The sequence below is a fragment of the Lithobates pipiens genome, unplaced genomic scaffold (genome assembly GCF_037356315.1).
Source record: "Lithobates pipiens isolate NorthernLeopardFrog02 unplaced genomic scaffold, aLitPip1_a1.2 Scaffold_22, whole genome shotgun sequence".
NCBI classification, from domain to species: Eukaryota; Metazoa; Chordata; class Amphibia; order Anura; family Ranidae; genus Lithobates; species Lithobates pipiens.
In genome coordinates this window covers 166,260,417-166,273,494 of record NW_027507784.1, presented here as the reverse complement: position 1 = coordinate 166,273,494, position 13,078 = coordinate 166,260,417, and the positions used below count along the sequence as shown (strand labels likewise).

The window sequence follows — 13,078 nt, the reverse complement described above, 5'->3', positions numbered from 1 at the left end:
GACTTCAGCGCAGTGAGAAGAACCGGAGGAAGACTTCTGCTCACAATACGAACTGGAGGGAGAAGAGCTCACCGGAGAAAGAAGACATGTTGGAGCTTTGATGGGACATATTTAATAAAGGACTTTGTCAAAAACCTGTGTACTGTTTTTATTTTTGACACTTTTTTTTTGTGTGAATGAGTTGGGGTACAGTGTACCTCAACTCATTCACATGGGAGGGTAGGGATCTGGGGGGCCCCAAGCTTCCAGATTCCTATAAGCTCCCTGCCCACAACATGTAAACAAGGTGCTTTGGGGTGGAGGAGTGCAGAGCCCCCCTTGCCCCAAAGCACCCACCCCCCCATGTTGAGGGTATGTGGTCTGGGTGGGAGGTGGGCGCTCCCCCTTTCCTGACCTGCCAGGCTGCATGCTCGGATAAGGGTCTGGCCTGGATTTTGGGGGGACCCAACACCTTTATGTTTTTGCGTGGAGGGTTCCACTTACAATCCATACCAGAACGAAGGGTCTGGTATGGTCTTGTGAGGGACATGACGCAGTTGAATCAGTTAAGACGATCCGACTTTTATGCGGCTTCAATTAATGGGCTGAAATTGTGCCCGATTCAGACCAAAGTAGTGCAGGAACCTTTTTCAAAGTAGTACCAACCAACTTGTGTAGGACCAGTTATGATGGCTCTCATAGGAAATCATTGATTTATACACGTCATGCAACATGATCTCCCAAAGTTAGAGCCCCAGTGTGAACGGGACCTAATGCACCATTCAGTCCATTGTGTAATTTTTCTTTTCTATATTTAAGTACACATATGTAATGGTGAACAAGTATCCTTGGATTTGGTTCTTCTCATTTATCTGGTGGACTAAATTTTAAAGTGCAGATTGAATCTTTATGTAGTGCCAGCTGCCTGAGGTAATTTTAACTGGAAATGTGTGGTTTAACCAGTTGCCGACCGCCGCACGCCGATGTACGTCGGTAGAATGGCACGGGCAGGCATAAGGACATACATGTACGTCCCTTGCCTCCCGCGGGTCGGGGGCCCGATCGGGCCCCCGCCCGGTGCCTGCGGCGGTCGGTTTTCGTCCGGGAGCGATCCGGGACGAGGGGGCGGCCATTCATTCATGGCCACCCCCTCGCGATCGCTCCCGACGAATAGAAATCCCCGGTGACATCACTTCCTCTCCTGTAATGTAAACACAGGAGAGGAAGTGATGTATTCTCTCCTCCGTGTCGGTATTTTTCATTCCGACACGGAGGAGAGCGGATCGGTGAGTTGCACCAACACTCTACACACACAGTAGAACATGCCAGGCACACTCACACCCCCCCTTTACCCCCCGATCACCCCCCCAATTACCCCTGCCCCCCAGTCACAGTGACACCAATGTCATTTTTTTTTTTTTTTTTGCATTGGTGTCATTTGTGACTGTAATAACTGTTAGGGCAGTTAGGGTTAGCCCCCTTTAGTTCTAATGTACCCCCCTAACCCCCCCAATAAAGGTTTAACCCCGTGATCACCCCCCGTCGCCAGTGTCACTAAGGCTGGGTTCACATTGCAGCGGTTTATGAGAACGAATGTGATTCGCACCGCACTGCAGTGCAAATCACATCCGATCTCTGTGCGATTCGAGTTCAGCCATTCGCCACACCCGCCGCACCCGCCGCAAATTCGCACGGGACCCTTTTTTTGGCCCGCAGCAGAATCGGATCGCATGGGTGTTCACACCATGCGATCCGAGTTTGCAGATCGCACTGCGATATGCGAACTGATCTGGGGGTGTCAGTAACATTTCACTGACACTCCCAGCAGTTCGCATAGGGCAGTGTGAACTGCCGCCGGGAGGCATGCGATGCGGGAACCCGCCGTGGATTTGCGGCGTTTCCGCATCGCTCCAGTGTGAACCCAGCCTAATAAGCGATCATTTTTCTGATCGCCGTATTAGTGTCACAGGTGACGCTAGTTAGGCAGGTAGGTATTTAGGTTCGCCGCAGCTTTCTATAGCGCCAGGGACCCCCATATACTACCGCATAAAGCCCCCTGATTGCCCCCTAGTTAACCCTTTCACCAGTGATCACCATATAACTGTTACAGGTGACGCTGGTTGGTTAGTTATTTTTTTATAGTTTCAGGGCACCCGCCATTTATTACCTAATAAAGGTTTAACCCCCTGATCACCCGGCGGGTGTCATTTGTGACTAATAACTGTTAGGGCAGTTAGGGTTAGCCCCCTTTAGTTCTAAGGTACCCCCCTAACCCCCCCAATAAAGGTTTAACCCCGTGATCACCCCCCGTCGCCAGTGTCACTAAGGCTGGGTTCACATTGCAGCGGTTTATGAGAACGGATGTGATTCGCACCGCACTGCAGTGCAAATCACATCCGATCTCTGTGCGATTCGAGTTCAGCCATTCGCCGCACCCGCCGCAAATTCGCACGGGACCCTTTTTTTGGTCCGCAGCAGAATCGGATCGCATGGGTGTTCACACCATGCGATCCGAGTTTGCAGATCGCACTGCGATATGCGAACTGATCTGGGGGTGTCAGTAACATTTCACTGACACTCCCAGCAGTTCGCATAGGGCAGTGTGAACTGCCGCCGGGAGGCATGCGATGCGGGAACCCGCCGCGCATTCGTGGCGTTCCCGCATCGCTCCAGTGTGAACCCAGCCTAATAAGCGATCGTTTTTCTGATCGCTGTATTAGTGTCACAGGTGACGCTAGTTAGGCAGGTAGGTATTTAGGTTCGCTGCAGCTTTTTATAGCGCCAGGGACCCCCATATACTACCGCATAAAGCCCCCTAATTGCCCCCTAGTTAACCCTTTCACCAGTGATCACCATATAACTGTTACAGGTGACGCTGGTTGGTTAGTTATTTTTTTATAGTTTCAGGGCACCCGCCATTTATTACCTAGTCTCACTAGTGTACCCCTAAATTTAGGGGTGTCTACTTTCCAAAATGGGGTCATTTGGGGGGGGGTTTGTGCCATCTTGGCATTTTATGGCCTTCAAAACTGTAACGCCCTTAGAAAGCCTGAATGCGGTGCTTGGTTTTCGGGGCCCCGTACGCGGCTAGGCTCCCAAAAAGTCCCACATATGTGGTATCCCCGTACTCAGGAGAAGCAGCAGAATTTATTTTGGGGTGTCATTTCACATATGCCCATGGCATGCATGAGCAATATATCATTTAGTGACAACTTTGTTAAAAAAAAAAAAAAAAAAAAAAAGTTTGTAATTTTCCCGCAACTTGTGGCAAAATATAAAATATTCCATGAACTCAACATGCCTCTCAGCAAATAGCTTGGGGTGTCTACTTTCTAAAATGGGGTCATTTGTGGGGGTTTTGTGCCATCTTGGCATTTTATGGCCTTCAAAACTGTAATAGGTAGTGAGAAGTGAACTCAAAAATTTACGCCCTTAGAAAGCCTGAAGGCGGTGCTTGGTTTTCGGGGCCCCGTACGCGGCTAGGCTCCCAAAAAGTCCCACATATGTGGTATCCCCGTACTCAGGAGAAGCAGCAGAATTTATTTTGGGGTGTCATTTCACATACGCCCATAGCATGTGTGAGCAATATATAATTTAGTGACAACTTTGTGTAAAAAAAAAAAAAAATTTTTTTTTTTGTCATTATTCAATCGCTTGAGGCAAAAAAATAAAATATTCAATGGGCTCAACATGCCTCTTATCAATTTCCTTAGGGGGTCTACTTTCCAAAATGGGGTCATTTGGTGGGGTTTTGTACTGCCCTGCCATTTTAGCACCTCAAGAAATGAGATAGGCAGTCGTAAACTAAAAGCTGCGTAAATTCCAGAAAACGTACCTTAGTTTGTAGATGTGACAACTTTTGCGCAAACCAATAAATATACAATTATTGACTTTTTTTTTACCAAAGACATGTGGCTGAATACATTTTGGCCTAAATGTATGACTAAAATTGAGTTTATTGGATTTTTCTAATAACAAAAAGTAGAAAATATCATTTTTTTTCAAAATTTGCGGTCTTTTTACGTTTATATCGCAAAAAATAAAAATCGCAGAGGCAATCAAATACCATCAAAAGAAAGCTCTATTTGTGGGAAGAAAAGGACGCAAATTTTGTTTGGGTACAACATTGCATGACCGCGCAATTACCAGTTAAAGCAGCGCAGTGCCAAAGTGTAAAAAGACCTCTGGTCATTTACCAGCAAAATGGTCCGGTCTGAAAGTGGTTAATACACATATATTATATTATTCAATTTTTAGCATGAAAATGTTAGTATAGAGCCATGCAAAAATTTATACTATACAGGGTTTTACAAAAGCACAAAGATCTCAGCACCATGATAAACAGCATATGTTTGAAGCTAACAGCTAACCAAAGTATTTTAAGATATGGTAGAATGAATATATTGTGCTATAAATACCAACGTAATAGTGAAATAAAATAAAGCAATATATAACAAACTTACTAATACCAGATATTAGATCGCAGAAAGGTGTAGCCCCTGGATATCTTCAGAATTTCAAGGTTAAACCCACTTCATCAAGTCCATATCCCACCTACAGAAGCTTGTGCTTAAAGGGTATGCATCCTATTGTATATATTAAACATTTTAACTGGAGGCATACTGAGTGGAACAAGCCAAAGCAAGAACAAAAATATTCTCTAAAAAGTATAGTAACATGATGGGCACAAAAAAATATATAATTTCTTAAACTATACTAGTCATCTCTATATTTAAAAACAATATTGCAGACCATTAGACAGACTGGGAGTTTGGCTTATCCTGTGTGTATCCTGTGGGTGTTTTGAGAATGACACATTATAAATTTTCACAAAGTCTGCTTCCTCCGTTTTTATGATGGTAATTTGCATATACTCCAGAATGTTTGAAGAGTGATCAGATGAATTGCAACTAATTGCAAAGTCCCTCTTTGCCATGAAAATTAACTTAATCCCAAAAAAAAAATTCCACTGCATTTCAGCCCTGCCACAAAAGGACCAGCTGATATCATGTCAGTGATTTTCTTGTTAACACAAGGCTGGAAATCACTCTGTAATGCTGATTGAGTTAGAATAACAGACTGAAAACTTTAAAGGAGGGTAGTGCTTAAAATCATTGTTCTTTCTCTTTTAACCACGATTACCTGCAAGGAAACATGTGCAATCATCATTGCTGTTTACAAAAAGGGATTTACGGACAAGGATATTACCGCTACTAAGACTGCACCTAAATCAACCATTTATCGGATCATAAATAGCTTCAAGAAGAGACGTTCAATTGTTGTGAAGTAGACATCGGGGTACCCAAGAAAGGCCAGCAAGAGCCAGGATCATTGATTCAGCTGCAGGATCAGTGCACCACCAGTGCAGAGCTTGCTCAGGAATGACAGCAGGCAGGTATGAGTGCATCTGCACGCACAGTGAGGCGAAGAATTTTGGAGGATGACCTGGTGTCAAGAAGGGCAGCAGAGAAGCCACTTCTCTCCAGGAAAACTTTGGGGAAAAAAATGATTGTGATAGACTCACCCAGGACAGAGGTTTTTGGAGGGGACTGTGTGCTAGCCTCTTGCATACCGACTATGGGCACTGGCATTTGAGGGAGCTACAATCATTTAGGAAGATACTCTGTTAAGTAATGCAAAAGGACATTATTAAGGAGGCCACGATGGTCTCTGCCAGTCTGGACTCTTGGACAGATATATATGAAAGGAATGCAGATTAATGAGATCTGGAAAGCCTGAGTCTTTCACCCAATAGTTTATTATGTTTGTTAACACACCTTTGTCTCCTAGCAAACTATTGAAGCATGTGTTTATACTGATGTGTATTGTAAGTTGTGAGTGAGGAGACGGCAAGTCTACCATGAAAGGTCATATCTCTGAGTCACTTATTCTGGTTAAATGATTCGATAACTAGCTCATGTTAATTGGGTTTTTGGTTACAGTTTGTATTGTCGGCCTGCTGTATATATTTGTGTGTCATCTCAAATAAATCAGACCATGTTCAGCAACCAAACGAGTATTGTTTTGTGGTTGTTAGCAGTTGGAATATCTGATAGCTATATTCAGGCTGGGAGGAAGCGGTATATGATGAAAGCACTCAAGCGGCGTGTGGGATGTTTTGTCATACTGATATTCTGAAAAAGGTACAGGGATTGGACTGCTGAGGACTGGGGTAAAGTCATTTTCTCTGATGAATACCCTTTCCGATTGTTTGGGGCATCCGGAAAAAACCTTGTCCAGAGAAGAAAAGGTGAGCGTTGCCATCAGTCCTGTGTCGTGCCGACAGTAAAGCATCCTGAGACCATTCATGTGTGGGGTCGCTTCTCAGCCAAGAGAGTTGGCTCAATTACAATTTTGCCTAAGAACTCAGCCATGAATAAAGAATGGATACAAAAACATCCACCACAAACATAAAAGAACAGTTTGGTGACAAACAATGTCGTTTTCAGCATTATGAAGCACCTTGCCATAAGCAAAATTGATAACTAAGAGCCTTGGGGAACAAAATATCTACATTTTGGGTCCATAGTGACTGAAAGTATTAAGACCAGAGATAGCCAGACAGCTAAGTATTTGCCTCTCTGACAGCACATGTAATACCCATTGAAAAATATGACCAGTGATTTCTCATAAAAGCCAACTTCATTACAAAGCAAGGGGCAAGAAAAAATGAAAATATTTACACATCAAACAAAAAGGGTATACACGAAGGGCTGAGTTACTAAAGACAAATTGACTGTTCATTTTGCAAGGAAATTTTACCCTTAAGCCTGGTATACACCACAATTTTTTTTTTCGTTCAACCTGCTGGCTCGGAGCTGTTATACTAACGATCCGAAGTTAGTGCAGCGTTCTCCCCTGCTGTTCTATTGTGTTCTGACAGGGAGGCGACTTTGGCGGAGAGCACTGATTGGAAGCTGGTCAGCTGTTGGTTTCTCAGCATGTTGGTTTTCCAAACAGCCAGTCGGCTCGGCTGCCACACAGGCCGCATGTTGGATGTTTTTTATTGTCGCCCAACATTTGGCCCATGTGTATTAGGCTTTAACCTAGTGAATAGGGTAAAGCTCTACTCACTTCCATCGTCCAATCATGACCACGTGAAAGTAATGTGTTTTTTTTTCCTTTTTATATGATTGGCCATTCTTTGCAAAGTAAATTTTTAACCATGATCTTTAAGCTTTGCTCATATTTGCTGGTTGAACGAAAAAAAAATGATCCAAATTCCCCCATCCACAATTTGAGGTGGATGGGAGATTGCTATTGTGTTCTAACAATGGGGAGAGTTCCCTGCCTTCAGAACACACTAATCATTATTGCCAGCTAAAACCCAACAGGCTGCTTGTACAGAAGTTGATCAGTAGATCAACTTTTGTGCAACCACCCTGCCCATACATGGTTCGAAATTCAGCCAGAAAATGTCCTTGCAAAGTGAACAACCAATTTGCTTTTAGTAAATCAGCCCCTATGACTTAAAGCCTAAATCACATACATAAAACTAGCATGATGTGTTTCTTGTGTAGAGTAAATTTGTGAAATCATGCCTTTTACATTGTGCTCCGTTTATCACACAGTAAAGGGTGGTCAGTTAGCACCAAATTGGAGTGGCGAGGTTGGATCTGCAGGGCATGTTGCAGGTGAAGATACCTGAAAAACTGTTGTCTAGGCAAAGCAAATTCCCCTTGTATGTAGATTAGAGAAAAAATTTAATATATTTTGGCTGTATAGTTGAGATACAGAACGGATACCCACAGCCACCCAGATCTAAAACCCCTCCAATTTATGTAGCTCAGTGTACATGAGATTGTGCCATAGTGTTTCTTGCAGGAAATCCAACAGTCCCAAGCTATGCATAACTACAGATCAGAGCCTTTTCAAAAAAAACACAACAGACCCTGAAGCTGAGATAGATGGAAACATTGCTGTATAATTCGAAGCCCCAAAAAGCAACAGGTTGTGAGTCGGATCAGAATAGTTGAGAAGCCCATATCCCCCTAGATGCTGGAGCTGGGAGGCCAGAAAATAAAGTCTGGGATTGGGTACGGCTAATCCACCCTGATCCTTGCTATACTGCAACGTGGATAGTAGTTGTATTCTAGCTAGCAACAGGTAGCTCAATCTTTGCTTGACACATACGCTGTCGCAAAGTCCACATTTATGAAGCAGTCATAAAGCTGTTGTCGTTTCTTACTCATGAAGAGTTCTTCAGTTCTTTTGAATATGTATATGTTGATTTTGAATGTTGAATAAGTATCACAGAATTCATAAATCCTCATTGCCTGGATTAATAAATGTTTTGATTCTCCACAGACTGGTCAAACCTGCAGGCTTTGTAACTTTTAATATTTTCTTTATCTAAAACCTCCAGCAAAGAAACTTCATTGGCATCAGAAGATCTAATAACCATTAGAACATCTCTGTTTGGACTCATTAAATATTTTCTGAGCAAAGGTGGAACTCAGGAGGAGATTCAAAGTATTATTGGTTACATAGCAGCCACTAGTGATGAACAACAGGTAAGACCATGTTTCATAATTCTAGTTTGGAGAAGTTTTATATTCTGAAAATGTTACACAAAAGACAGTTATTGGTTTTATTTTATTTTAGCTGAATGGCATCTTGGAGATTATCTACCACCTCCTAATGACCACTCCCATGATAGATCAACTTTTTCTGATTTTGTTTGAACCAGGAAGCGCTGATATGCTTTATGCTTTGCTGTTGAATCAAAGATACTCTGATCGACTTAAAGAACTTGTGTTCAAGGTATGCTTTCTATTTGTTACTGAAAAGTGCATGTTTACATGAAGGAATACAATATTTTGGCTTAATGAATAAAAATAATTAAAAGTCAGCAGCTATAATCCTGTACCTGCTGACTTTTAATATAAGGACACTTGCCTTTTCTTTTTTTTTTTTAACAATCTTTTTATTAAAAGTTTCACAAATTAACATTCCACAGATACATGTACATGCACAGTGGAACAAACATAAAAAAAGAGTACATATCTTTTACAGTAACGTGAATGTATGAATTATAAAAAAGAAAGCAGTAATACCTTTTCCTATAGCAATGTTTTACCTTAATGGGCGGGTCGATAAACGATCATATAATTTCAACATATGGATGAGACAATGGCAGAATTTCAAACAATTCACAACAAAGCTAGCAGATAGATTCAAAAAACAGTGTAATGACGTTTTCTAAATTTGTCCCATAATGCCCATTTTCGAAGAAAGGATTTTAATCTATCTTCCTGATATGCTACCGTTCTTTCATATTCAAACGAGTGGTCAACTAGGGTCACAACTTCTGAAACCAAAGGAGATGCATTTGATTTCCATTTTCTTGTAATGCTTAGCTGAGCAGCGAATAGTACATGTGTCACTAATGTGCGCTATGGGATGGGGTAAATATCCAGATCCACCCCTAGGAGAGCTTGTTCTACTCTAAGGGGATTTAAAATTCCTGTCAGTTTAGCTATCATCTTACTTATTTCTCCCCAGAAGCTTCGTAAGGATATGCAGAACCAAAATATATGTGCCAGGTTTCCTACCTGGCCGCATCCTCTCCAGCACGTGGTCGAACCCTCTCCCGCATATTTCGCTATTATGTAAGGAGTCCTGTACCATCTAAATCGTAACTTATGTGCGCCTTCCCTAAAATTGGAGCAACGGGTGGAGTTGTAACTGCCTTTAATAGCTCTTACCCATTGGTCCGGGGATATAGTGATATGTAATTCCTCTTCCCATTTGGCCAGCTGATTATACACCTCAAAATGCAGTTAACCGTGTAAGAGATTGTATATAGCCGTAATACCTTTTTTTTGTGTGGATGCAGGTTGCCACAGCTCCCAAATACACTCCGGGAGGCTAAAGTACTGTGTATGTTCTTTAGGAATCATGCTAGTCAGTCTGGCGAAAGTCAGATATTCAGTTTTAGGAATGCCCTGAGTAGCCATCAAATGTCCAAATGACCGTATGCCACCCTGCGTAAAAAGTTGGTGCAGAAAACGAAGTCCATAGTTTGCCCAATGTGTGACTTGTAAGTCAGGGGTAAGGAAGGACATGGCCGAAAGGGGAATAGGGAGATGTTTAAGGTCGATATTGGATGGTTGGTGTTTACGTAAATAAGCCCAGGCCTGCAGTGTCGCATTTATGATGGGGTGGTGTCTATGTGCTCTAGGGTCACCTATCAGTGTGGCATATAAGAGCCCTGGGAGATCCTTCTGTTGAGTTTGTTCTAGTTCACATATATGCCACCGTTTCTGTTCAGGTGCATGGAACCAGACTCTAAGTTGGTCCAAAATAGCCGCCATATGATAGTCTCTTAGCTCCGGAACTCCCATTCCTCCCACCTGTCTGTGCTTGACTAGAATTTTGAAGCTACATCGGGCAGGCTTCCCTTCCCATAGATATCTACTTAGTTGGTGTTGTAATGTTGTATAAAAAGAAACTGGCAGCACAATTGGAAGTGTTCTGAAAAGATACAAGAGTTTTGGTAGTAAAAACATCTTATACGCGGCTAACCTGCCGGACCAGGAAAGGTAAAACTTTTTAAATCTAGACAATTCCCCCTCAAAGCTTGACGGGATAGATGCAAAGTTGCATCTATAAAGTTGAGACAGGGAGCTGGTTAGTCTTATACCTAAGTATTGGATGGATTCAGATGCCCACGTGTAAGGTAGAGAGAGCATAATTCGGTTCTGCATATCCGAAGGAATATTAATACCCAATATGCTGGACTTAGTGGCATTAATCTTGTAATAAGAAATCTCATTAAAATTCTCCAAGACTTCGTACACCTCTTTCAGGGATTCCTCCGGGTCAGCAAGAGACAGAATCACATCGTCTGCGTATAGAGTGATAGGGTGCCTTGTCAAACCAGAGCTAATACCTCTTATATTCGGATGAGTCCTAATCCTCTCCGCCAATGGCTCCATCACCAGGGCAAAGATCAGGGGTGACAAAGGGCACCCCTGTCTTGTGCCATTGGTAATAGAGAACTGTTCAGAAAAAAGGCCTTCTGTGAATACATGTGCTGACGGTTTAGAGTACAGTGCAGAAATGGCAGAGAGGACCGGGCCCGAAAAGCCAAACCTCGACAGAACCGCTGAGAGGTACCTCCAATGGACCCTGTCGAAAGCTTTTTCGGCGTCCAGCGAGAGGAGGACCGCTGCCCCCCCCCCCCCCCCACTGGAGACACTTGCCTTTTCAATCAACATCCAGTCCAGGTACCGGCACCTTACGTAAAGGAAACTGGCTATGTAGCTTTGGGCTTCACAGCCGGCTGCGCATGTATAAGCTGCGCTGCACTTTATGAATAGTCCTGCAGTCTTCCGGGACCTGTGACGAGAGGGGGTAAGAAGTACTTCTGCTTGGATTGCCAAGGTAATCCAAGCAGAAATGGGAGCAGTTACCTCTCAAAACCAGGTACCCGCTCCCCCCAGTCTCCCAGAAACTTCCAATAATTAAAAAGGAGGGGGAGGAAAGGATGCAAAGAAGTGAAACGTTCCCTTTTGGGCGATGTTCTGCTGTAAGATTTTACTGGATAGAATAGTGAATTCTTAGAGGCTTTCTCTCTCCTTTTTTTTTGCTGTCTCTGACCCTATTGAGGAGAATTGTTACTTATTTTGAGATGTGCATGGAGAATCTCCTGAATACAAATATAGTGATGACAGTGGATGCTGCAGTGACTGCAGGAGAAAGTACTTCTACTAGGACCTCAAAGTGTGCCAATGCTGAAACAGGCCCTGAAGATGCATGACATTGATACATGAACCTCTCTGCACCTCACTATTACATTTTTGCTCTGCTTATATTTGCTCTTAAATCATTCCTGAAAAGTGTTGGGGACTGGCAGAATCATAAACCTTCTAGGTCCAGTCAGCCTGATCTTGGTTTAGAGTCCCAGTAGGCTGGCACAAATTAAACACTTGATTCAAGTCAGTAGATAATTAGCATCTCCTAATATTTTTGTGTCTGTGTATACACTATATATATCTCAGCAATCTCTTTCAACCTATGGTGTGATTTATTCAAACATTTTATCTGTGCAGATATTAGAACAGATGCTGAACTGCAATAAGGTGTATGAGAAAAGCAAACAACGAATTCGGCTGAGAGAAGTAGGATATTCAGGGCTAGGATTGCTACTTAATGAAGCCCATGTCTCTACATTACTGATAAAAGGACTTCTTAATCAGATCCTTAGGGCAGGTAAGTTTTTTTGCTTTACTTTTATGTGTCTTTTTTAATTACTACATCCTAAGGGCTTGCAGTTTACAACTTGCCAGTGTACATCAGATACATCATAAAATGCACTCATTTTGAAAGGCCCATTCATTCACTGCCCTAGAAAATGCAGGCTAATGCAACAGAAATTCAGCATACATTCACAACAGAAATAAAGAACATAATTTTCGACAAAACGTTTCTTAATAGTACATTAGGGTACACAATGTGGTAATTCAAAGGCATAGGGCTATGCTTCTGCCTTCAAGAGATTGGACGCTAGCAAAGCAGAGAGTCTAGTATAACTCCTGCTACTTGCGTCATCTTCCAGTTTTTCCTTTTTTTTATTTTTATTTTTTATTTTTTGCTAATGTCCTAGAACAAATGTCTTCTCTCCACTGTGAGAAGCAAATTAATTCTTGCTTTTTTTTTTCTGCTATTTTATCAAGATACATTTTTCGTCCAGAAAGATTCATAGTTGCTGCAGAGCCTTTGGGGCTCATTTTGCAGTTATCTGGATTGGTTGATCCACAGCATAACCTTGGAGGCTATACCCAAATCCCACCATGAGTAATAAGTGGGGCAGGTCTGTAATGTCTCTTCCAGAGCACCGGAATCTGCTGAAGGCTCTCTCCTAGACACTTGGTGTAATGTTGGTGTTAGTGCTTTACAGGGCCAAGGTCATGATCCATCTGTCTAGTTGAACTCTGTTTCTAAAGACTCCTTAAGGGAAGTATGCCCACTGGGAGGGTGAAATCATATCCCCGTTAACTTCTTATCTCACCAATCTACTTGGAGACTGCAAGGGCCCTAAGTACCCCTGCTGTGGTAAGGCCACCAGTCTGGATACTCTTAAAGAATCCTCAGC

At 42.7% G+C, this 13,078-nt stretch overlaps 1 protein-coding gene across 1 annotated transcript in view; it reads left to right on the top strand.

Moving 5' to 3' along the window:
* Positions 1 to 13,078, top strand: part of LOC143924325 (neurobeachin-like protein 1) — a 204,938-nt gene that overhangs the window by 96,717 nt on the left and 95,143 nt on the right. The window contains exons 21-23 of the mRNA XM_077448575.1: positions 8,345 to 8,492; positions 8,584 to 8,742; positions 12,036 to 12,195. Of these exons, the coding sequence (XP_077304701.1) occupies positions 8,345 to 8,492; positions 8,584 to 8,742; positions 12,036 to 12,195 (467 nt within the window). The remainder of the gene's footprint in view (positions 1 to 8,344; positions 8,493 to 8,583; positions 8,743 to 12,035; positions 12,196 to 13,078) is intronic.